The following is a 27,787-nucleotide window of genomic DNA, read 5'->3' on the forward strand; positions in this document are numbered from 1 at the left end:
AGAGACTGTGGAATGGAATGATCCAGTTGTTCAAAGTGTAACGTCAGACATTCTGGAGAGTAGGAGGCACCATGCTGGGGGGAGCTGGAGGAGGTCTATCACCCTGGAAGCAAATCAGTTATTCTTAATGGAAGTCAAATACAGGATAGCTTGCAGGAAATGAAGGTGCTGAAAAAAGACTACACATTATGTTGAGCAATTGTTTATTATTGATTGGAGTATACCAGGTGTCCACTATAGTGTGCACATTCAAGAATTTAACACTGATGTATTTCAGCACAAATAGCAGGCAAAGAGTCGGGCCCATTAGGAAATTATGTTAAATTAAGCACTCCGCAATATTATTCCCCAATAAACCATGCCTCATCCATCACGTGTTCTAACTAGGCTCATACACTGTCACCTCAGGCGGTTATGAGTATAAATCCCACTGGAGACTTAATGACCTGGTTGAGTTAATACTCCACTGTAGTAGTAGGGAAATGATACGTCGCCCAATGACGCCTCCACTTGGATACAACATTCCGAGAGACCAAAAAGTGTCTTGTTGCATATTAATGGGTAACAGGGTGTTCTCACAATGTCCTGGCCAATATTTATCACCCATGAGCATCTGATGCAGATTATATGGCCAGTTTCATTATTATTTACGGAACCATGCTTGGACGATACCTCATCTCCTGTTTGGGCTTGTTGCAACCTTCTGAACCCAATACTAGTTCCACAATTTTAAGTAACTGGCCCTTGAATGAGAATTGGCCATTTTTTCCTGTCATTATTTTGGCTCAGGGTTTTTCTTTTGTTTGCATTGCCTGATTTGCTGGGCATGCCCGACAACCTCGTCATCAGCAACAGGTTACCCAAAGAAGGTTCATCTGATCTTCCTTGCTACTTAAATGCACATTAAGTCATCTCACTCACCCTCACAGCCTTTGTTCTGCCTGTCCCTGTCCCAGCTCTCCTACTACCTAAAACCAACTTGATTCTCTTTCCTGAATCTTATCCTGACTGTAATCTGTTTCTCTTTTGACAACTGCTGCTCGACCTGCTGAGTGTTTCCATCATATTTTGTTTTTATTTCAGATCCCCAGCATCTGCCATTTTTTGTTTTTAATTTATAAACTGCTTTTGTTTGCCAGGAGACTGTGATACATGCTTTGTAAGTGTTCATGTTTTTCTTTTAGCCTTATGATATTCCATATTGCAGGAATCACAGGAATCTTCTCCCTATCCCATCTTTCCTGGCTATAAATTGCTTTGCACCGTTCCCCACTGTGTATGTTGCAGCCAACAATTCTCCAGTGTTACCCACCGGCCACATGCAATTTTGCTGGTTGTTGGGAAACAGGTAGACTCATTGAATACTACAGCACAATGCAGGCGCATCGGCTCACAATGTTGTGCCAACCTTTTAGCGTATGCTAAGGTTGATCTAACCCTTCCCTCTTACACAGCCCTCTATTTTTCTACCATCCATGTGCCTCTCAAAGAATTTCTTAAATGCCCTAATGTACCTGACAGCCTCGGTCCAAAACTTTGACTATTTATTCCTCTCCATAGTTGCTGTCTGAACTGCGAAGTTCCCCCAATATTCTCGGTGTTAATGTATCTACCTCTATCACGACCCTGGCAGGGTGTTCCATGAACTCACCACTCTCTGACCTCTGACATCCCCCCCCACACTTTTTTCCAATCACCTTAAAATTGAGCCCTCTCATATTAGCCATTTCTACTCTGGAAAAAGGTCTCTGGCTGTCCACTCGATCCTGAGGAAGGCTGGGAGTTCATCCTTTCTCTGTGCTCGTACTATGGGGTGTGATTGCGGGCGACCCCTGTAAAGCCCAAATATTGCCTGAAATAAAATCAAAGATTGTGTAACTCAGTGTGAGGCTATGGTACATATTCACGGGCTTCAACATGAGATGGTTGTTACCCGGCATGTCGACATACTTTATACTTATACTTTATACTTTATTGTCGCCAAACAATTGATACTAGAACGTACAATCATCACAGCGATATTTGATTCTGCACTTCACGCTCCATGGAGTACAAATTGATAGTAAATATTTAAAAATTTAATCATAAATAGAACATAGAAAAGGGAAAGTAAGGTAGTGCAAAAAAACTGAGAGGCAGGTCCGGATATTTGGAGGGTATGGCCCAGGTCCGGGTCAGGATCCGTTCAGCAGTCTTATCACAGTTGGAAGGAAGCTGTTCCCAAATCTGACCGTACGAGTCTTCAAGCTCCTGAGCCTTCTCCTTGAGGGAAGAGGGATGAAAAGTGTGTTGGTTGGGTGGGCCGTGTCCTTGATTATCCTGACAGCACTGCTCCGACAATGTGTGGTGTAAAGTGAGTCCAAGGACCACATGATACTCCTGCAGCAGAATTCAACACTGCCCAAGGTTGCACGGACTTTTCCTTGTATACTCTGCCATTGTGGAGTGTGTGGAGCAACACATGAGGTTAACTGGCAAATGAAGCTTGGTCTTTTGAAGGGGAAAGTCACATGGGCAGAGTGATCCTCAGCTAGGGGATCAAAGTCAACTGAGCAATCAGGAACAGGGTGGCGTAGTAGCCCGGTGGTTAGCACAATGCTTTACAGTGCCAGTGACTGGAAGATTGGGGTTCAATTCCCACCGCTGTCTCTAAGGAATTTGTATATGTTCTTTTAGACTGTGTGCTCCAGTTTCCTCCCACATTCCAAAGACGTAAGGGTTAGGGTTAGTAAGTTGTGGTGTGCTATGCTGGTGTCAGGAGGACAGCGACACCTGCAGGCTGCCCCTCCAACAACATCCTTGGACTGTGCTGGTCATTCACGCAAACGACACATTTCACTGCACGTTTTGATGTTTCAATGTACATGTGACAAATACAGCTAATCTCTCTCGCGAAGCTGGGGTTGATGTGGGGGGGGGGTGGTTGGTGCATGTCAGTCAAGGCAGTAAGGGTCAAGACCATTCTCAGAATCGCTGGTGGAGGGCAGGGGGGTGTGGTGATAGTGGACTGCTGTTCAGATTAGTGATCAGTTCTTGGAGTTGCAGGGAGCTAAAGGAAAGGATGTAATTATGCGAACCCGCCTATGTGGTTTCCCAGTGCTAGGCTAGGACCCGTTCTGGAAACAGCTATGTCAAAATACGGATGTTTTGAAGAATGTATGATGACAGGCACAGTTTGCGGAACGATGAATTAATTTTAAAAGCTCCAAAGTACAGTCGGGCAGGTAATTATGCAGTTTATGTATGTCTGATATGGAAAGTTAGCCACTGGTTCAACCACAAAAATTAGGAATGGCCGGCAAAATTTCTAAGTGAGAAATTTCAAGATTCAACCTGGAAATCACTAAAATCACTTTCAACTTCAGAAATGACCGATAGTCACGTGCTAAGGCCAACTTATGTGAATTGCTAAGGCACTGCTCTTAAGTCTATATTGTCAGTGACATTGCAGTTCCTAACCTCTAAATGAACTGAGTTCTGTTTACCTCTTCTATATAAAGGTTAGCAACTGCATTTAAGCTCTGTATAGTTGTTATTCCTGGAAAATGAATTACAAGATTCTGAAAGCCAGACCTATGTGTAACAGCTGTTGTTAAGTGGCACACGCAGATGCAGCCTCCAATTGGGCAGAATATATAACTATCACAGATCAAAAGTAACAATACCAAAGCAAAGTCCTTTGTGGTGCCAGCCAGCTGAGGCATCAATATCAACCCGCTAAAGGAAAATAACGCTCAACTTAGAGCACTCACAGCAGGCATGTTCGATTGATCATTGCTTTACCCAGCTACCTCGTATATCTTGTTACAGAAGGCTGATGTAATCATCAACATTACATGAAAAATGCTTTCAACTTCCCAGAAATGAGTTCCAAAGCAAATCAAAAATGCTCACTTTGATTGGACTGGACTGTTATCCTCTCACAGTCTGTGTTAAATCAGCCCTAACCTTACCTTACAGTATGTCCCTCCCATTCATCACCTAATCTCCTTCCTGTTCTTCCACTCTAATGTTTCAAATTATGATAAAAGCACTTGTTAATCAAATGTTGCTATTGATTGTGATGGAGCTACTGGAACTTAACTGTTTGAGTAAAAGGTTATTCATATTTTTACCAACCACTCAAACATTTTGAATATTTGCTGTTGTGAAACTAACGATGACATTTTGTAAAGCAGTACTTGCCATCAATTACAATTTATCAAGACCCTTTTTAAAATGCAAACCAGATGAGATTTGAGGAATTATACTGTGAATGTGATTGGGCACAAATGCCCACTGTCATTTATTGTCAAAAGCTGTTCTTGATCCATAATTCTGGCAGAGTGCCAGAGATTCCACCAAACATCTCCAGGCAAGAGTCTCCCTTGCCTCCATGATCAGAGATAGAGGAGACAATTTCATTATCATCACTCTGAACCTTTTGCAGCATTGTGGGAGAGCTGGGAGCAGGCTTCAATGGCAACGGTAAACGATTCAACTATAGCTATAGTATTGAAAATCAAAAGGAGGAGGTTAAGTACTCTCATTGTTGATGATAGTTACCTGGCACATGAATGATATGAACGTAATTTCACTTAGACTCACAGAGCACAACAGCACAGAAACAGGCCCTTCAGCCCATCTAGTCTGTGCCAATTATTCTGCCTTGTCTCATTGACCTACAGCTAGACCATAGTCCTCCCATCCATGAACTTGTCCTAACTTCTCTTAAACATTGGGAAATCAAACCCACATCCACAATTCTGCTGACAGCTCAATCCACACTCTTACCATCCTCTGAGTAAAGACGTTCCCACATGTTCCCTTTAAATACATTCAGTGGCCACTTTATTAGGTACACATACACCTGCTCGTTAATGCAAATATTTAATCAGCCAATCATGTGGCAGCAGCTCAATGCATAAAAGTATGCAGACATGGTCAAGAGGATCAATTGTTGTTCAGATCAACATCAGAATGGGAAAGAAATATGATCTTAGTGACTTTGACCATGGAATGTTTGTAACAGATGGGGCGGTTTGAGTATCTCAGAAACTGCTGATTTCCTGGAACTTTCATGCACAAAAGTTTACATAGTTAGAGTTTACAGAAAATGACGCAAGAAAAAACAAAAAAAGCATCCAGTGAGCAGCAGCTCTGTGGGTAACAATGCCTTGTTAATGAGATGGCCAGACCGGTTCAAGCTGCTAGAAAGGTGACAATAACTCAAATAACTACATGTTACAACAGTGGTATGCGGAAGAGCGTCTCTGAACACACAACACGTTGAACGTTCAAGTGGATAGGCTACAGCAGCAGAAAACCATGAATATTCCACCTTTCACCCTTAACCCATGACCTCCAGTTCTAGTCTCACCCAACTTTAATGGAAAAGCCTGTTTGCATTTACCCTATTTATACCTTTCATGATATTTTATTCTTCTATCAAATCTCCCCTCATTCTCCTGCACTCCAGGAAATAAAATCCTAATGAATTCAATCCTTCTCTATAACACAAGTCCAGAAGTCCCGGCAACATCCTTGTAAGTTTTCTCTGTACTTTTTCAATCTTATTGATATCTTTCCTGTTGGTAGGTGATCAAAGCTGCACACAATACTCCAAATTAGGCCTCACCAACATCTTAAAAATATAACATCCCAACTCCTGTACTCAATACTTTGATTAATGGCCAATTTGCCAAAAGCCCTCTTTACAACCCTGTCAACCTGTAACGCAATTTTCAAGAAATCTTGGAACTTCAATATATTCGCTGATCCTTCTGTTCTACTGTACTCTTTGTCATCCCTTATCTAAGTGTTGTGCAGATCTTGCTGAATTTCTTATTGAATACAATACTATCCAAAACCTAATCTCCCAAATATACAATAATTCTCCCATAATATATACAATGTAATATATACCAAATGGTTAATATTGAATAAAGTTCTTCCTAGTATATTTATAGTTTCACTCAACGATTATGATCAAAAAAAATCTTCCCACTAAGATGACTTTGTACAAATTTATCTTTTAGTCTATCATTACTCTAACTTTCTTTCTCATAAGGAAAGTGTGCTAGCAGCTTTGGTTTTTTAGGAGGTTAAGGAGGGTCAGCTTGTCACCAAATATTCTAACAAATTTCCACAGATGTATTGTTGAAGGTATCCTGGCTGGTCACATCATGGTCTGGTAAAGCAATTCAATTGCATAAGATTCCGCTGAGAGTAGTGGATTCTGCACAATACATTACAGGGCACATCCTGTCCCACCACTGGGAGAAGCACTGCCTCAAGAAGGCAACGCCTATCACCAAGGATACCCACCATCTGGGCCACGCCATCATTTTGTAACTACCATCGGCAGAAAGTACAGAAACCTTAAGTCTGACACAATCATGTTCAAGAATAGCTACTTCATCGAAACATGCAATTCTTGGACCAACTGGCAAAACCCTAAACACTACAGTTTAGCAACATTATAACCACTTTGATCATTTATTACATTTTATTTTAATTATGTTCTTTCTTGTAAAAGTTATGCATAATTTATGTTTTTCTTGGGACTGCAGCTTATATAATGCTATGTGTCTGTGATGCTGCTGCACGTAAGTGCTTCATTGCACCTGGGCGTACATCTACTTGTGCAGGAGAGTATGAACTCAACTTTGACTTGTTGGTCTTTTTTCACTATATTCTTTCATAACAACCTGCAAGGTCGGTCAGTGTGCCAGCATTAAGAATGAAAATGGTAGGTGATGACTATTTATCATAAGCATCCAAAGCTCTATTCCCAAAAAGGTTCAAATGATGGCAGTGGTACTCTCCTTGCTGAGGTTCCCAATCTGGGTTCCACGGACTCCTTGCTTAATGGTATTGCTTCATGGCATAAAAAACATTGGGAACCCCTGCCTTGGAGTGAGATTGCAAAGTATGAACATGGGTACATTAATATCTCCAGAAATAATTCAGCCTAAAATTTGTGGTTTTCTTTTGTAGGTTTGCACACAACATTCCTGTGTTTTTATAAAGATATGTTATTAATAAAGCACTTTATGTTATTTTTCAAAATAGTATCCCGTTTTACTTGTCTTAAGAGTTCTGAGATCTGTGACAATAGTCACATAGGTGTCTCAAGGCAACTGAATGGACATTTTAGAACCACAGAAAGATACACTACAGGAAATGGGCATTTTGCCCATTGTGTCTGTGATTTTCTTTGCCTGAGGGAACACAAATCTAGGCAGATAACCCTTTGGAATACTTGGAGAAGAGCACTAACGAAAGTATTTTTACTTGAGGTACTAAACTTGATTATATTTTTGTTAATTGAGCATTTCAAAACAGATCATTTGGCCTCGTTATTCAATTATCATAAAGGGAGAAATAACCTAATCCTACACTCATTGCCCACTTTATCAGTTAGTTCCTGTACATAATAAAGTGGACACTGAGTATGTTTGTGGTCTTCTGTTGCTATAGCTCATCCACTTCAAGGTTTGATGTGTTATACATTCAGAGATGCTCTTCTGCACACCACAGTTCCAACACATCATTATTTGAGTTACCGTCAAATAATGTCAGCTTGAACCAGTCTGACTATTCTCCTCTAACCTCTCTCATTAACAAGGCATTTCCCCCCCACAGAACTGGATGTTTTTTTTAAAATTTTTTGCACCATTCACTGTAAGCTCTAGCACCATCAATCATTCCAGGGTCAAAGTCACTTAGATCACATTTCCTCCCATTTGGATGTTTGGTCTGAACAACAATTAAACCTCTTGACCACGTCTGCATATTTTTATGCACTGAGTTGCTGCCACATGATTAGCTGATTAGATATTTGCATTAACAAGCAGGTGCATAGGTGTACCTAATAAAGTGCCACTGAGTGTATATCCTAATAACATAATCAGGCCCGGTTTATGATACACATCTTAAGAGTCAGATACAGAGCTTCTTAAAGTCTGGGAGCCTGTCATCAAAATGAGTAACCTACATAATGGAAAATGCAAAGCAGTTCTACTGAATTTGCTGAAATATCTAATAATGAATCCTGTATAATTAGCAAATTCAGTAGTATGACCCATAATTCCTGGCTTATTCTGTCCAGAAATAAGCTCCTTTCATGCATTTGATTTGGTTAGCAAGGCTTAATCTTTCTTACAAAACAATAATCAATGATAATCTATTTGATTAAATTATAGTTATTTGGGTATATCTAAATTCTGCCTTTCTATAGACATTTTTGGGCAATCATTCAATGTTGTGGGTGTAACTAATTAGAACCTTTCTTTCTGTGATCTGCTCAGCCAAACATGAAAACACTTCATGGCACTCAGTCTTAGAATTCTGCGGCAGAAGACCGACTTGTTTCAGCGGATGTTCGTCATGGCAACGTCGCCCTGTGAAGAAGATATCAAAGCTTGCAGCTTGAATGCATCAGGTGATTTCAATGTTATTGGTGCCTTTGTAGACTTTAAACTGGGATTTTTTTCATCAAGGATTGTAAGAACTGTCAATCGGCTACATGCTCTAAGGAGATAGGGTACCACGTATCATTTAATGCCCATTATCTATATTCCCTTCTGACAGTTTGGTTTCAATCTTTTTAATGAATGACTCCATTATATTACTAACAGCAGTTTAGCAATGCAACAGCATTACTTTAAGTGACCCAGCTCTTAAATGCACTAGGTTCTTGTCAACCTAATGTACATCTGGCCCCTGAACTTCCCTCTGCAACTGGATCCTTGACTTCCTTTTCAGGAGATCAAGATTGGTTAAGAACATTTCCTCCTCACTAACGATTAACACAGGTGTACTTCAAGGATGCATGGTTAACCAGCTGCTCTGCTCTCTCTACATTCATGACTGTGTGGCTAAGCTCAGCTTAAGCACCAGCGATACCTTCTCCAATGACATAATTGCCATTGGTAGAATCTTAGATGGCAATGAGAAAGCATTCAGGAGTGAGAAAGATCAGCTGGATGAATGATGTCTCAACATCAGCAAGACCAAGGAACTGATTGTGGACTTCAGGAAAGGAAAACCAAGAGGACATTCTAGTTCCCATCGAGGTGCTAGTGGTGCAAGAGGGTGAGCAGCTTCACGTTCCTGGACATTAACATCTTGGAGAATCTAACCTGGGCCCAGCACACTGAAGCAATAATGAAGAAGACACATTAGCAGCCCTACCTCACTAGGAGTTTGGGGACATTCAATATGTCCAAAGATTTTAGCAAAGTTCTGTAAACAGAGAGTATGGTTTTGAACATTCTGACTGTTGCAACACCACTGGCGGCTCCAATGCAAGGATTATAAAAGGGCTTCAGAGGACCATGAACTCTGCCAGCTCCATCATGAGCACAACCCTCTCCATCATCAAGGCCATTTTCAAGAGGCAATACCTCAAGAAGATGGTATTGATCACTAAGGATCCCCATCATCTGGGACATGCTCTCTTCTGGTTACTGACATCAGGGATGAAGACACACACCCGATGTTTCATACACAATCACCTTCTTCCCCTTTGCTATCAGATTTCTGAATGGTCCATGAACCCATAAACCTTACTTTTGTTATTCCCCTTTTCAGCACTATTTATTTATTTATATATATTAATTGTATCTTTGCACTGTACTGCAAAACAACAAATTTCACATCATCTAAGTCAGTGATAATAAATCTAATTCTGATTCTGAACATTACCCTTCTTACTCCCTAGTCATTCTTCTTTCTGTAGCACCATCTCCAACTTAACACAGACAGTACCTGACTGCCAAGTGTCAAATACAGCTTCAAGCAACATAGACCCAAATTTCTATTTTCCTAGATTGTGAAATTCTGGTGCAAATTAATCTGAAAAGGAAGTTATCTTGTTTGAAACCAAAATCCACCAGGTTGCCACAAAGATTCCAAACAGGAGGCAAGGAAAATGAAGTAAGATTCGCCCGAAGCAATTTCTAATTGACATATAGTGTGGGGACAACTTTGAATCTGCATTTTTGGGACCATTGACAGACACGAGCTCTGTTGCAGGTTTTTAAACAAAGCTCTTAGATGAGATTTTCCAACTACAGCCAATCCCTGAATGCTAGTCAGTATTAATCCTCTGGCTCACTGAGGTTAACCCTCACTGAACTCAGCGGATCAGTACCTTTGCGGGATGGGGGGTTTTCAGAGGCATGAACCACATATTCAAATAACTACAACTGGGTGATTGAGTTGGGGAGCGGGTTCTTACCAAGATTGCAATTATGCATTCTGAGCCATACTTCTCATTCCTCTCCAGGACTGCAATTTCTTTCCACATAAATGTACTGTATATGAATAAATATCTTCTAGACTGAGACAAATGAGATCTTTCATTATTGGTGGTGTAAAAGACTGATCATTTCTTTGTTGTAACACTGTGTTCTTCCAGGTTACCAGATGACATGGAAACTTTCGAGAAATCAATAGTTACAAGCATGGGTGGAAGGAGCAAGGGAAGGGGGAAGAAAAGCAGAAACTGCTGGAAATATTCAGTAGGACAGGCAGCACTAGCACAGATTAAAGATAACGATTCTAAAGATTAGTTTAATTAGTCACATTTACATCGATACATACAGTGAAATGCATTGTTTGCATCAATTCAAATCACCATGTAGCATGCCCTCAATTCACAAACCCTAACCCATATGTCTTTGGAATCTGGGGGAAACCAAAGTGGACAAGGGGAGAATGTACAAATTCCTTACAGACAGTAGTGGGGATCAAACTCTGGTTGGTGATCACTGGTGCTGTAATAGCCACTGAGCCACTCCTGTCCAAGCTGCTTAATATTTTCTGTCATAGTACAGATTTCTAAAATTTGCAGTTTCTTGCTTTAGAAAAGGAAGTTCAGGTCACTGCAGTCCTGTTAGTTATGCTGTGGTGATTACATGTCGAGCTTCAGTCCAGGTTAGCGCTGGGCCACATGGCAGCCCTCCGCCACCTTTTATCTTCCTAACACTCACTGTACAGATTCACACGTGAAGAATTAGACTCATAAAGCTTGTGGAAGTGTGCCCTGGTCAAAGTCATTACTTTCACCAGAGAAAGGGAGATAAATGAGGAGAAATTTCATTAAAATTAAATCTCTGTTCATGAAACAAAAGGGCAAGTATAGCAATACAAAAAGATTATTTACCTTTACCTTTTAAGCATCAACTAGAGTAACTCATTTATAAAGGGCAGCTCAAACAGTAAACGAAAAAAAGACATCAAATGTTTCTTAAGATCTGACAAGAAAGAGTGTTCGGTGTTGACTGTGAATTGGACCGAGTACATCCACTAGAGGGCAAGGTTGTTCTGGATTGCAACAAATTTGCTAATTATTTGACTGTAATTTCACTTGAGATTATTTTTTGTTTTAATAAGTTAATTAAAATTTACTGATAACGGGTGCTATAAATGATGTAGAAAACCATGGAAACTAACAACAAGTGAGAATGCAAAGGGTAAGTTCCTTATCTTAACAGTGGCATGCAGAATATGAGTCTGACCCTGTTCACTGTACTTACTATCCAACACTCAGGTTATTCAGTAGGTCAGAGACATCAGGAAACCTCAACCATCAGGGATCAGAAGATACAGTAAATCAATGCATTCTAGCAGCAGACCTAAGTAGTTACAGGGGAAATATCAAACACTAAGAGGGAAGAAAGGGCAGGATTAGAAATAAAATATGCATCATGATCACAGGCTGCTGTTTTTGCAATTATGGGTTGTGTGGCATGTCTGTGCCCCACTTGCTACAGGCAAGACATCTGACTATAACAGCTTAGACCTTGCAGAGATTTGTCTCACTCACAAGATTATTCCTGTAACTGCCAGCATTTTTATTGTTTCCATGCAATTATTTATGTTCTAAAGTTCCAATTGCCTGTTCGTGGTTGTTTAACTTTAAATATTCCACCATGTCAGACTTACTAAAGTTGTTCAGTAGGACTTCATATGAACATCGACCACCAAATGTTTTAGCATTGGTTTCAATGAAGGGAATGACTATGAGGGACTTTGATATCTAGTCGCTAATTTAAATACTTTAAAATGTGAAGGTGTATTCAAAAGTTTTAAACTATATTGAAGAGTTTTTAATAGTTTTCATTATTTCTGAATACTTTTATATAGTTATGTGTGGCAAATCTGACACAGTTCTGACTCTCAACACAGGTGCCCCTCAGAGCTGTGTCCTAAGCCCCCTCCTTTACTCTCTGTATACCCATGACTGTGTCACCACCCACAGCTCCAATCTGCTAATTAAATTTGCTGACAACATTACACTGATTGGCCTAGTCTCAAATAATAATGAGGCAGCCTACAGAGAGGAAGTCATCACCCTGACACAGTGGCGTCAAGAAAACAACCTCTCCCGCAGTGTCACAAAAACAAAGGAGCTGGTTGTTGACTACAGGAGGAATGGAGACAGGCCAGCCCCTATTGACATCAATAGATCTGGGATTGAGAGGGTGAACAGCTTTAAGTTCCTCGGCATAAACATCACCGAGGATCTCATGTGGTCTGTACATACCAGCTGTGTGGTGAAAAAGGCACAACAGCGCCTCTTTCACCCCAGGCGGTTGAGGAAGTTCGGTATGGGCTCCCAAATCCTAAGAAATTTCTACAGGGGCACAATTGAGAGCATCCTGACTGGCTGCATCACTGCCTGGTATGGTAACTGTACTTCCCTCAATTGCAGGACTCTGCAGAGAGTGGTGCGGACAGCCCAGCACATCTGTAGATGTGAACTTCCCACTATTCAGGACATTTATAAAGACAGGTGTGTAAAAAGGGCCCGAAGGATCACTGGGGACCCAGGTCACCCCAACCACAAATTGTTCCAGCTGCTACCATCTGGGAAATGGTACCGCAGCATAAAAGCCAGGACCAACAGGCTCTGGGACAGCTTCTTCCACCAGACCATCAGACTGATTAATTCAATTGTATTTCTATGTTATATTGACTGTCCTGTCGTACGTACTATTTATTATAAATTACAATAAATTGCATACTGCACATTTAGACAGAGACGTAATGTAAAGATTTTTACTCTTCATGTATATGAAGGATGTAAGTAATAAAGTCAATTCAGTTCAATAACTGCCTGATCTGCTGTGCTGTTATAACAAGGCCTATCTTAATGAGAAGCAGCTCAGATCATGTTTAGGCCATACCATTCTCAATAAAAACTCTCCAATTCCCAATAATTTGCTTTCCCTATTTCTATCAGAACTAACCATTTTGCTACAACTCATCCCCATTTGATATTCGAAGACAAAAGAAACTGCAGATGCAGGAATCTGGAACACACAAAGCACTGGAGGAACTCAGTAGGTCAGCCAGCATCTATGGACCAGTTCAGAGGAAGGATCTTGACTCGAAACACTGACCATCCCTTTTACCACCACCTACCCCTCCCCTTGACAGAGGCTGCCTGACCTGCTGACTTCCTTCAGTGTTTTATGTGTTGCACTGATCTTAGCCATCTTATTTTTTGTCTTTTCCTCCTCATTAACACATCCTGACCTGTTACCTGTAACACATCACACTTCTTAATCTTCCCAGGTTTCCAGCAATTGTCTCAGAGCTCAGTTTTGACCTTGTATCAATGGTTTCCTTGTAGGCTATCTGTTACAGGTCATTCCTGAGTTACAAACACAAAAACTAATGAGCACTCATACATACAAAATAATTCCTAAATTATTGAAGTTAGAAGTCCAATGTATGTATACATGTTTGTTCCTGTGAATGACTGAACTCATTTCCTCTACCTCTTCCTTTTAAGTAGTTGTTCATTTTATCAGTCTTATGTGCTTTTGATCGCAGTCCCCAAAATATTTTGGAGGTATGATCACCACAATGAGTGATTCTTCTAGATTTTCTGATTTATGCAGCAGATTGACCTACCAACGTCTGTAAAATGGAACCGGAGGGTGGCCTACATTCCAGGAAGAAGAAATGAGATCCTACAACTGGAAGTAACATTTATATTATTCTGGCATCTTCTCCCTTCCTTTTCAGTCCTGATGAAGGATCTTTGCTTGCAGCATCGACTGTTTATTTGCTGCCTGAGTTCCTCCAGCATCTTGTGTGTGTTACTCTGGATTTCCAGCACCTGCAGAATCCCTTGTATTTAAAACACTTATGTTATCTTTTCTCCTGAATTATACTGCCCAATTCACACTTATTCTGTCATAAAATAGGGAGCGTGCCATATAAAGTGCCCAATATTGTTCACATTATCTGGCCCGCAATTGTGACCAATTTTCCAGGGCTCGCCAAACAAGTGCCTGAAAGATATCTGTATTAAAAGTCAAAGATTTATCGAGTCATACAGTGTGGAAACAGGCCATTTGGCCCAGCACATCCATGCTGATCAAAGCTCAAAGTTCCCAAATTTACTATCAAGGTATGTATATCTTGAAATTCATCTTCTTGCAGGCACCCACAAAACAAACACAATAGAATTCACGAAAAGCCACACAAAACAAAGAGTGGCAAATATCCAATGTGTGAAAGAGGTCACACCGCGCAAATAGTAGAATAAAGTAAACAAATAGCACATAGCACGCGAGCTGCAGAGTCTCAGGAAGTAAGTGCAGAGGCTGAGGCAGGTGAAGCTGGTCCAGGAGACCGATGGCTGCTCCCAAACTTGGTAGTGTGGGACCCCAGACTCCTGGAACTCCCTCCTGATGGTAGTAGCGAAATGGGAGATGGGTCAAACGTGGGGAGACGGCACTGAACACCAGTTCATTTTCAGCTCTCTGGCCTCGATGCTTTGGTAATCTGGCTCGATGCTTAAATGGGCGTGGAGTAATGGAGCCGAGCACTGCCTGAGGTCCACGCTAGCGATGGCCGCCCTAGCGTTGGCTGTACCTGCATCCTCAAGAGTTAAGTTCGCTGAGATTGTAAAATCACCCATCTGTATTAATCCCATCTTCCAGCGCTTATCCAAGTCTCATCCACCTAGGTGATTCAAGTACTTCTTAAGTGCTGTCAGTAACCCTGCTTCTAGCAGGCAATGTTACTTAGTGATAGAAAAGTACAGCACAGAAACAGGCCCTTCAGCCCATCTTGTCCATGCTAAACCATTTAAACTACCTGTTCCCATCGACCTGCACTGGGATCCGGTATTGCAGGTACCCACCATTCTCTGGGTGAAAAATATCCCTCTCAGATCCCAAAGGGAACAAAATTGGCCTGATGACTGGAAAGTTATCAGTCGATGAAGAGAACACAACCATTTCACATCATTCAACCTTTGATCCTGACCTCCGGTGCTGTGTGTGTGGAGCCTGAAGGATTTCCCTGTGACTGAATGAACTTCCACCAGGTGCTTCAGTTTCCTCTGACATACCAAAAATGTGAACTAGTAGAGAGTAATCAATCCGTGGAATACTCTGCCACAAACTGCGTTAGAGGCCAAGTCTGTGGGTATACTTAAAGTGGAAGTTGATGGATTCTTGATTGGCCGGGGCATCAAGGGATATGGTGAGAAGGCTGTGGGATATGGGATTGAATGGGATCCAGGATCACCCATGATGGAATGGCAGAGCAGACTCGATGGGCTGAATGGCCTAATTCTGCTCCTATGTCTTATGGATGGTGAATTACCTTAAATTACAGGGTGCAGTTGATGGGCATGTAAGAGAGAATAGGTCAAGAGAAAGCAATTGACAGAATGAACTGGTTGGGATTGCTCTGAGAGCTAGAATAGACTGATGAGCTGAATGGCATTGTTCTATGTCATATGAATTTGTGAGAAATATGTAAACCCTGATCAATACATAATTTAGTGATCATAAGGCATAACTAAACATTAATGTTTCTTAATAATTCCATTACTCTACCCAAGAAGTAAAAGAAATCTTCTTTAATCCTAACCCCAAGATACCATTTTGATGAATGAAATGAATGTAATTAGATAAATGATATGGATTTCCATTACCCAGATTCCCAATCCACCTACTGATATGGGGAAAACATTGCACTCTAAGTCCAATTTCACAGAAAAGAAACATTCCTTGAAAATTCTGCATGAATACGATAAGCGAGTTCAGCCTTATTTGTAAATGTGCATGCAAATGAATACATTTAATTTATGCTCTTTTGATGTATTCCACTGACGACAACAAAATGCCACTAACTGCTGGATTCTCGTCTATCCCCAAAGCTGCTCATATGCCAACAATACATTATTTGTTTGTGTATCAAAAGCACTATTTTATAGCATGACTGGTAATGCCTTCTGTGCTTTGTGAAATTGGAGGCTTATTAAAGAACTCAGTTCATGCCTACAGCTTTAGTAAGTTAGTAATTTTAATATCATCTTCCATCCAAGTTACCAAGAGCAGATCCATTAATCAATAAGATATTTTCAATATCTTTTCAATAGGCTCCCTTATGACTACCCACAGCTTGTAGTCAGCTATGTGTTTACAGATGGAGAACAATCAAATTATTATGCATTTAAACATTTTTCACAACAGTGAAATGATTTTAACAGAATTATCAACATTACTAAGCTTATGTTGCATTTACAAAATCCGAATAAAGTATTTGAATAAATCAGTTTGAAGCATAAAAGGTTTTATTCGAGACGTTGTCTGATTACTTGTATCTCTTCTCAGATTCAGTTACTATGGCATCATCTTTAATTATGAATATTTGCTTTCTTTTTACCCATGTGATACACTAAGGAACTGTGCTGTGACATAACATGCTATTGTTTGAGTGAAGAATCACTGATGCTGCTGCTAAGATCAAGCATATTCTTATTTCCTGTACCTTTCCTTGTGATTCAATAATTCTTTTTCTTCCTTAATATGGTGATATTCAGGTACCTTTCCACTGCTGATAAAGGACCACAAATACTTTGTGCAAATAGTCATTCATCACATATGCATAAGGACAGTTAAAGCCAAAATACTTCACAGGGTACAGAGCATAATACATGTGGTGTCCTCCAGTCACACTCAGCTCCAGATGTCACTGGCTACTGATCATGACTCAAAAGAATTACTAGCAGAAGAGATTCTGCAGAGGCTGGAAATCCAGAGTAACATACACAAGAAGCTGGAGGAACTCAACAGGTCTGGCAGCATCTATGGAGAGGAATGAACAGTGGCCACTGAGTTTAGAATGAAGCCTTTTAACCAGCTAGATCTGCGCAGGGCAACTTACAGATACGAATGACCCCATGAGTGTCACTTTGGGGTGTGGTAGGAAAATGGAGCACCCAGAGAAGCCTATGGAACATGCAAAGGAACATGCAAACTCCACACAGACAGAACTGGGGTTGAGCAATCAGTCCCAGCTTCTGGAGCTGTGAGGCATCACCACTGCTTGCTGCGCTACCATGCCAATAACATTGGAATCATGTTATCAGATATGTGCACATCAAGATCCAAACACTGGTAGTAAGATCATCTGTACATCTATACAGTGCTTGTTAATGCAAATATATCTAATCAGTTAATCGTGTAGCAGCAACTCAATGCACAAAGGTATGCAGACATTGTCAAGAGGTTCAGTTTTTGTTCAAATCAAAAATCAGAATGGGAAAGAAATGTGATTTAAGTGACTTTGACCATGGAACGATTGTTGGTGCCAGACGGGGTGGTTTGGGTATCTCAGACACTGCTGATCTCCTGGGATTTTCACTCACAGAAGTCTCCAGAATTTACAGAGAATGGTGTGAAAAACAAAAAAAAAACACATCCAGTATATAAACATGAGGAATTCTGCAGATGCTGGAAATTCAAGCAACACACATCAAAGTTGCTGGTGAACGCAGCAGGCCAGGCAGCATCTCTGGGAAGAGGTACAGTTGACGTTTCGGGCTGAGACCCTTCGTCAGGACTAACTGAAGGAAGAGCTAGTAAGAGATTTGAAAGTAGGAGGGGGAGGGGAAGATCCAAAATGATAGGAGAAGACAGAAGGGGGAGGGATGGAGCCAAGAGCTGGACAGGTGATTGGCAAAAGGGATATGAAAGGATCATGGGACAGGAGGCCCAGGGAGAAGGAAAAGGGGGAGGGGGGAAAATCCCAGAGGATGGGCAAGGGGTATAGTCAGAGGGACAGAGGGAGAAAAAGGAGAGAGAGAGAGAAAGAATGTGTGTACATAAATAAATAACAGATGGGGTACGAGGGGGAGGTGGGGCATTAGAGAAAATTAGAGAAGTCAATGTTCATGCCATCAGGTTGGAGGCTACCCAGACGGAATATAAGGTGTTGTTCCTCCAACCTGAGTGTGGCTTCATCTTTACAGTAGAGGAGGCCATGGATAGACATATCAGAATGGGAATGGGATGCGGAATTAAAATGTGTGGCCCCACGTGTTCTAAAAGTGACTGTGATTCAAAAAGGACTTTATTGACTGTAAACTGTTTTTGCACATTTTAAGATGTGGAAGATATTTACAAATCTCAACATCTGGAAATATAAGAAAACAAAACACTAATTCTCTGTGATCATCTTGTCCACAGGTCTCACAGCAGTGTGTGCCAGTAATGGCTACCAACACTTCCAGTGGTACCTGCAATTGGTTCTCTCTCATATATTTCCAACACAGTGCCATTATGAATCAGTTACCTTTGCACCAGGAGTTCTGAATAGAGAACCTTGCACAGGAGAGTCAGGCAAAACAGACAGAACCGACTGAGCTGCTTCGTTTTCAGAAACAGTCCTTGATGATTATTTGGAGATATTGAGACGCATTGCGACTATCCTGGTTTATTACAAACTGATTACAAGAGCAGCTCTAGGTGTGCTCAGCTTGAATCTGAATTAGGATTGAAATGAAAAGAATCCCCTGCAGTCAACACTGGCACTGATCCAGCATCTGCAACCAGGTGGGAATGCTTCTTACAGATAGAGTGGCCCATGATTCACAGCATACACTCTGTGTAAATGTATTCTGCCCGTTAGAAAACAGACATATAACATCTTAATCAGCAAATACAAAACTGCATTTGGCAAGATCTGCCTGTTTTAGATCTTGAAGTCATCTAGATTCCCTTGATAGCTCAGAAGCCATTACCATCGCTCTGAATGGACATGCAATCCTGAGGAAAACTGATGCCTGTTTCTGTCTCCACAATCCAATCAACCAATCAGCTTGTAATCTTTAAAACTTTTCTGCGATCATCAATCACTGAGATAGACTTGGTTAGTTAAGAAATAAATTTTGGTGGCAGCCAGAAATATAGAAACATATAATAGTAGTTGCCCAAAAAGTCGACTGTTTATTTTCCCTCCACAGATGTTGCCTGACCTGCAGAATTCCTCCAGCACCTTGTGTGTGTTACTCTTGATTTCCAGCATGAGTCATGATCAGTAGCCAGTGACATCTGGAGCTGAGTGTGACTGGAGGACACCACATGTATAATGCTCTGTACCCTGTGAAGAATGACTATTTGCACGAAGTATTTGTGGTCCTTTATCAGCAGTGGAAAGGTACCAGAATGTCACCATATTAAGGAAGGAAAAGAATTATTGAATCACAAGGAAAGTTACAGGAAATAAGAATATGCTTGATCTTAGCAGCACCATCAGTGATTCTTCACTCAAACAATAGCATGTTATGTCACAACAAAGTTCCTTAGTGTATCACACGGGTAAAAAGAAAACGAATATTTATCATTAAAGACGATGCCATAGTAACTGAATCAACTTAGAGATACAAGTACTCACACATTGCAAATAAAACCTTCAATGCTTCAAACTAATTTATTCAAATACTTTATTCAGAATTTATAAACGTAGCATAAGCTTGCGTTTTTCTACATAAGAGTTTCCATGGATATTACAACAAGAAGTTGATGCTACTTGTGCACGGGAGGAAGGTAGGGGGCTTTGGGGTTCTTAAGAGTGTCATTCACTCTTTGGCATTTTTCTTCTGTTTCGAGGATGTCTGCAGGGAGGAAGAATTTAGGTTGTATATTGGATACACTCTGATATTAAATGGAACCAGTAAATCATTGACCAAGTATTAAGAAACTGAGTTTTAGAAAACATGTTTCGGGAAAACAAGAATTTCAAAAGAGAATTAAGCAGATATTTTTCACCGGCCTTCGTTAAAAAAGTAAACAATCCCAGAAAAGCCATAAATTGAGAGCTGGAAGAAATGGTGGAATTCAGGAAATTTATGATTGTAAGGTAAGTTGCACAGGACAATGTGTTGGAGCTATGGGCTGACATGCCCCTGGCTACTGATGCACTTCATCCAAGGGTCTTAATAGAAGCAACTAGTTCGATACTCATTGTGGCTTTAATTTTCAAAATTCCCTGGACCTGGGAATGGTTCAATTGGATTGGAAAATAGCAAAGGTAATTCCTTTAAATGAAAAGAGTCATATAGCAGTAATGTACAGGCCAGTTAGCTAAATATCTTTTACAGGAAAATTTTAGTAACTATTGAAGTAGTTGTAGGGCACTAGAAAAATTCCAAGGTAATCAGGCAAAATCAACATGCCTCTGCAAAAGGGAAAGTCATGTTTGACTAAGGTATGGAGTTTTTTAAAGAACTAATGTGAGGTAGGTAAAAAGGAAGCAGTGAGTATAATATGGTTAGATTTCCAGAAGAAATTTGCTGGTGTCATGCCTTATTGTGGAAAATGAAATCTCACTATGTAGGAGGTAACATATCAGCCTGGATGGAAGACAGCCTGGTGAACAACAAATAGGAAGGGGCATAAATGGGTATTTTTCTGGCTGATAGAATGGAAAAGGTGGTGAGCCACAAGGATAAGGGCCGGGGCCTCACCGTTTTACCATTTAGTTAAATGACTTGGTCAACACAGTTCCTTAGTGTGTCACATGGGTAAAAGGAAACGAATATTCACAATTAAAGATGATGCCATAGCAACTGAATCTAAGAAGAGATACAAGTAATCAGACAACGTCTCAAATAAGACCTTCTGTGCTTCAAAATGATTTATTCCAATACTTAATTTGGAATTTGTAAATGTAACGTTAGCTTGTGTGTTTGTACGTACCATAAGAGTTTCCGAGGATATTACAAGAAGAGTTGAGAAAGTGATCATGATGGACAACAGTTGAGGTACGTTTGCTAAATTTGGTTATGTCACAAAGACTGATAGGAAAGTAACTTGTGAAGTGAGTATGAGAGGGCTGTAACAAAATAATAGGTTATGTGACTGCGCAGAATTCCAGCAGATGGGTGTGTCAAAAATGTAATGTTCACTTTGGAAGAAAAAAGAAAACAAAAACTGTTATGCAGAGGGACCTGGATGTCATAATCCCTGAATCACAAAAGACCAGTATTTAAGTTCAAAGTAAATTTCTTATCAAAGTACAAATATTTCACTATATACAAACCTGAGATTCATTTTCTTGTAGGCATACTCAGTGAATCCACAGATAAATAATCATAACAAAATCACTGAAAGAGCACACCAAATTAGGCATTCAACCTGTGTGCAAAAGACAACAATATGCAAATACAAAAAGAATTTAATAATAATAATAATAATAATTAATAAACAAATATATATATATCGAGAACATGAGAGGAGGAGTCCTTGAAAGTGAGTCTATAGCTGTGGACAGCATTTTAATGATGGGGGAATTGAAGATGAGTGAAGTGATCCCTTATAGTTCAAGAGCCTGACGGTTGAATGGTGTGAATCCTGAAGCTCCTGTACCTTCTTCCTGATGGCAGCAGCGAGAAGATAACATGTCCTGCATTGTGGAGGTCCCTGATGATAGCTGCTGCCTTCTTGCAACAGTGTTTTGTGTGAATGTGCTCAATGATGAGGAGGGCTTTACCCGCAATGGACTGGGCCACAGTCACTACTTTTGTATGATGTTTCATTCAAGGGTAGTGGTGTTTCCATACCAGGCTGTGATACAGTCAGTCAATATACTCTCCATTACACATCTATAGCTTTAGATGTCATGCCAAATGTTTGCAAACTCCTAAGGAAGTGGAGGCACTGCCTTCCTTTTTTATAATTGCACGTACGTTTCGGACACAGGACAGATCCTCCGAATTTATAACACCGAGGAATTTAAAGTTGCTAACCATCTCCACCTTTGATGCCCTGATGAGAATTGGCTCATGGACCTCTGGTTCCCTTCTCCTGAAGTGAATAATCAGCTCTTTGGTCTTACTGACAAGGTTGTTGTTATGGCACCACTCAGCCAGATTTTCAATACCCCTCTTATATACTGATTCATCACCACCTTTGATTCAGCCTACAACAGTGGTGTCATCAGCTTACTGAAAATGGTATTGGAGCTGTGCTTAGCCATACAGTTATAAGTGTAAAGTGAATAGAGAAGGAGGCTTAGCACACAGCCCCCTGGTCCACTTGTGCTGATGGAGATCGTGGAGATGTTGTGCCAATCTTAACTGACTGGGGTCTGTAAATGGGGAAACTGAGGATCCAACTGCACAAGGAGGTATTGAAACCAAGGTCTTGAAGCTTATTGATTCATTTTGAGATGATGGTATTGAAGGGTGAACTGTAGTTGATAAAGAACATCCTGAAGTATGCATCTTTGCTGTCCAGATGTTCCAGGGTTGAGTGAAGAGCCAATGAAATAGCATCTGCTTTGGACTTGCTGCTCTGGTAGGTCTATTGGAGCGGATCTAAGTCATTTCTCAGGCAGGAGTTGATATGTTTCATCATCAACCTCTCAAAGCACTTCATCACTGTGGATGTAATTGCTACTGGACAATAGTCATTGAGGCTGGTCTTCTTAGGTACCGGTATAATAGAAGCCTGCTTGAAGCAGGTGGGTACCTCAGACTGTCAAAGTGCGAGGTTAAAGATCTCAGTAACACTCAAGCCAGTTAACCAGCAGAGGTCTTTAGTACTTGGCCAGATAGCCCGTCTGGGCCGGATGCTTCTTGTGGGTTCATGCTCCTGAAGGTTGCTCGCATGTCAGCCCAGGAGACTGAATTCAGGGGCTATGGGAGTTTGTGATGATTCCTCCATGTTTTGACAATCAAAGCAAGCATAGAAGGCATTGAGATCATCTAGAAGTGAAGCCCTGCTGTCGCCAATGTTGCTGGATTTAATTTTATAAGGGGTGATAATATTCAAGCTTTGCCACAACTGGCAAACAACCTTTGCTGATTCAAGTTTAGTCCAGAATTGCCACTTCGCCTGTGAGATGGCTTTCTCAAGATTATACCTGGATCTCTTGCAACTTTCTTGGTCACCAGACTTGAACGCCTCTGATCTAGCTCAGCAGATTGCGGATTTTTTGGTTCACCCAGGGCTTCTGATTGGGAAAGATTCTGAGTGATTTTATGGAGACACACTCTTCTATAAAATCTGTGACAACCATGGTGTATTCATTCAGATCCACAGATGAGTCTTTGAACATGACCCAGTCCACTGTCTTGAATCAATTCCATTACTGCTCCTCCGCCTCCCACGACCACCTCTTTGTTGTCCTGATCTCTGGAGCCTTGCTCTTTAGCCTCTGCCTATATGCAGGTAGGAGAATGACGTTCAACTGATCTGATTTACTGAAATGCAGTCTGGAATGGGGATGGACTGGTAGGCATTCCTTATCTCAGTATAACATTGGTCTAGTGTGTTGGGACCTCTGGTACTACAGGTTATATGATGGTAATTGGGTAGGGTTTTCTTCAAACAAGCCTGATTGGAGTCCCCAGCTATGATTTGAAATGCGTCAGGATAGACTGTTTCTTGTTTGGAGATGGCATCATGCAGTATCTCAAGTGCTTGATTATAATCAGCTGCTGGTTGTATGTAAACTGCGGTCAGTATTGTAGAGGAAACTCCCTTGGTAAATAGAACGAATGGCATTTGATCGTTAGGTGTTCAAGGTTGGAGGAATACGAATCCGACAAAATCGCCACACTGGAGCACCACTGAGAGTTTATTAGGAAACATGCACCTCCACTTTTTGCCTTTTCTGAAAGAGCAGTTTAGTACATACGCAAAATTGAGAAGTCTTCTGGTATGATCACTGTATCTGGTGTGCCTGGAGAAAGCCACATCTCGCTCAGACATAGAACGTAGCAATCCCTCATTTCTCTCTGATACAGCAATCTTGCCCTCAAGTCCTCAATTCCATTCTCCAGCGACTGTACATTTGCTAACAAGATGCTGGGTGCAGGGGGCATCATCCCTATAATTTTATGTACAACAAGTAATTAAAAAAAAGCTAACAAAACAGTCATGTTTATTGCAAGGGGAATCAAATGCAAAGTAGGGGTGTTGTGCTTTAATTAAATATAGCACTAGTGAGTACCACTGTATAAAACTGGTCTCCAAGTTTAAGGAAGGTTGTTACTGCATTGGAAGGGTTTCATTGAATACTTACTTGACATTTAACTGGAATGGGTGGATTGCTTTGGAGGAAAATCTTACCACCCTTGGCCTGAATCCACTGGAATTTAGAAGAGTAGGAGGAGACTTCAATGAAACATAAAAGTTCCTAAGGGATCTTGACAGGGTGGGTGTTGGGAGAATATTGAGAGATTTATTGTGGGAGAATCTAGAACTGGGAGCCATTGCTTAAAAACAATGGGTCCCATTTAAGACTTGGGTAAGCTACTGTAATGGTATGTCTTCTACCCTATATCCTCTGTGAACGTGAGCTCAACCAAAATTCTGCCACCTGTTTCTTAACTGAAGTAAAATTCATGTCATCTTCTTTTTCTTATTTTTTCTCTTCATTTTGTCAGGCAGCCCTCAGGGTTGAGATTGTTTTGCTTGCACTCCCGTTTTGCAGGTTCAATGGTTGGGTAGTATGGCGGTTAGTGCAACACCTTACAGCGCCAGTGACCCCGGGTTCATTTCCCGCCGGTGCCTGTAAAGAGTTTGTACTTTCTCCCCGTGGCCACATGGATTTCCTCTGGGTGCTCTGGTTTCCTCCCAGATTCCAAAGACATGCAATATTGGTGAGTTCTGGACATGCTATATTGGTGCCAAAAGCATGATACATCCTTGGCCTGTGCTGGTCATTTATCCAATGGTTATCCAATGTTTTAAATATTGACAAATAAAGCTAAAGTTAATCTTAAAGAATGCTTAATCTTCATCTAATGAAGTATGTTGGATAACTATAGACTCCTCCTCAGTTGGGACATGAGTTTCCTAATGTGGTGTCTGGGTAGTTAATTTTCAAAGAGATTTACACCTTCCATTGCTAAATAAAAGAGGCTTTTGAGTGCTCCCTTTTTCAGTATCATCCTGTATGTTCCTTCTCCACTTTGGTTGTAGGTCAGACATTATCAGGAGTCAGTCAGGATGTTGCACTTTGTCAAGGAAGCTCTAAGCATACCTCTACAGTTATTTTCTATGTCTTCCTAGTAACCTCCTCCCACGGCAGATCTTAGAACAGAGCTTCATCTATCACCTATCCAATTGTGCCCAACCCTCATCTCCATCCAACAACATCTTAAGAATGACTTGAGAATTCCAAATTTTCTTTTTTCTAATCTTTATCTGGCCTCGTTCCTCTATCTTGCTAATGCCTCCCAACCCTACAACCCACCAAAATCTCTGAAATCTCTGTATTCTGACCTCTGGAATTGGTTTGCCTCAGCATTAGAAGTTGTATGTTAAGATGTCTCGGCCCTAAGCTCTGAAAGCCTTCTTGCATTGTCCTTCTTTCTCTTCTATTGAAGTATCCTTGAAACCTACCTGTTTGTCATTGTCTTATTAACTGTTGCGTGGCCCTCCTTTGACACTGTTATGCAAAAAGGCTTTGGGTATTTCATTCCATTCAAGTATTTTGTTTCTTGTAGTTGCACCCTCATGCTGGCACTGTTACTGAGAACAATGGCGTGTGGCAGAATAGTGCCACCACCAGCAATTCAGTAGGAACTGCAGGGAAAAACCATAAGTGGTTCATGCATGCAAAATCACCTGGCTTCGCCATTGGTATATAAAACCAGGGGTAGGTCAATGTAGCAGAGGAACATCTCGACTTTAGAACGTGAGATATATTAATAATAACTAATGGTAATGGAGCAGTTATCCAGTTTCTTGACCCTGTTCTATGATTTAAACAGATCATTACAATTTCATATATCCACCTTTTATTAATATTTCTTGTTACATTTACTAACATTTTATTGGAAGAACCAATGGACGCCAGTATCCTCAATCTTTAGGAAGACAGAGGTCAAAATATTCATCATCCTTTAGATAATAATATGTTTCCTACTTTCACTTCTAAATGGGCTAATTTTACAATTATCTTTCTTGGCACAAATGATTTTGTGCTTTCATTATAGGGCTTTCCATGTATTAAACTCTCGTTTCATTGTGCACTGTGTCCAAAGCCTTTTACCTATTCATTTTTTACCTGCTACAATATTCTGTGATGCAATCTGATGCTTGCTACACTGAAAGAAGTACCGATTGATCTGATCATCATTAGTTTCTAAATAATGTGTTACCAGTGTAGGGTATTCCTGGGTAAATTCACCATGGTAGACTGAAGAATCTTGAAACATTCGTGGAACTGCAAATGCAATTCATAACAGAAGTCGGTGAAGCTGACAGATGTGGAACACATTAAGCCAACCTAGATAAAATAAACTTGGCTCATGTGTAAATCAAACAAGAATTCTTGATCATATCCAGCTCCACTGTCTCTCAGCCATTCATTCCCCTAATTCTGCTACAAAAACAGGAGAAGCGCACACAAATATGAAAATCCAACAAGAAGTGTTGCCTAAAAAGGGCAGTGGAGGTTCAATAGTTTGTGTTAAAAAGCACTGGATATATACTTGAAAATGAATAGTGCAGAGTGAGGGGGAATAGTGTAGGTAAATGGAACGAAATGGCTAATTCCTTCAACACATCAGCATGAGTACAAAGGGCTGCAGGTGTCCATGAATGATCTACGCACAGATCAAGTACTTTCATCAGTGCAATACCATAAAGCACAAAACCGTAAACTCCTCCATTAATACAAAAGAACTGCAGATAATATGTTAAATTCTGACATCACTTGTGCAATTCAGACTTTACTTATCATTGTAATCAATGCTTTTGCAAATCTTGCACAGTTGTTGATAGCCATGGGATATTCCTAGATGGTTACACATAATAAGTTATATTACTACTTAATCACCAACTACAGTGAGCAATAAAGTTAAAAACTACACTTCAAGGAGAAATGATTGACATACTTAGCTTTAGCTTCAGCATCTTCATAAGCTTTGTTGGAAACATCTTCCAGACCTCCAATTAGGTGCTTGAATGAGCTGTAACAAACAAAATACAATTTTAGCAAATAGATATAAATAAACAAAGAAAACTCAACAAGTAATTGCACATCAATTTAGATTCAGCAAACAAACTGCAGCATTGTAATACAGAACTTTTCAGACATTTAATGTCATGACAATTGTGCACACACTCATGAATGCATATATACTGTACTTGGGTACACATTTATGCACACACTTGTGGATAGGGATATTCATTTTCTGAAATGGAATGTATTTATATATTTATTCATATCTTCATAAGGTGTAATGTTTTACTTAGCAAATGATGAAGGAGGTTTAAGACCAACTGTACTATGCAAAAGTTTTAGGCGCCCTAAATTTTTTACATGGTTTTAGATAGTATGATCTCCACAGAGCCCTGATATCAATATCATCGAGGCTGTCTGGGATTAACTGGACAGACAGAAGCAAGTGAGACAGCCAAAGTCTGCAGAAGAATTGTGGCAAGTTCTCCAAGATGCTTGGAACAACCTAGCAGCCGACTTTCTTATAAAACTGCACAACAGTGCACATTTGAGAATTGATGCA

General features: G+C 40.5%; 1 protein-coding gene across 8 annotated transcripts in view; it reads right to left on the minus strand.

Moving 5' to 3' along the window:
- The window catches only part of LOC140185698 (cGMP-dependent protein kinase 1), an 815,177-nt gene that overhangs the window by 119,297 nt on the left and 668,093 nt on the right, over window positions 1-27,787 (minus strand). For all 8 annotated transcript variants that reach the window (XM_072239236.1, XM_072239235.1, XM_072239233.1 and 5 more), the window contains one exon: window positions 27,158-27,232. In XM_072239236.1, the coding sequence (XP_072095337.1) occupies window positions 27,158-27,232 (75 nt within the window). The remainder of the gene's footprint in view (window positions 1-27,157; window positions 27,233-27,787) is intronic.

The sequence above is a fragment of the Mobula birostris genome, chromosome 21 (assembly GCF_030028105.1).
Source record: "Mobula birostris isolate sMobBir1 chromosome 21, sMobBir1.hap1, whole genome shotgun sequence".
Taxonomy (NCBI): domain Eukaryota; kingdom Metazoa; phylum Chordata; class Chondrichthyes; order Myliobatiformes; family Myliobatidae; genus Mobula; species Mobula birostris.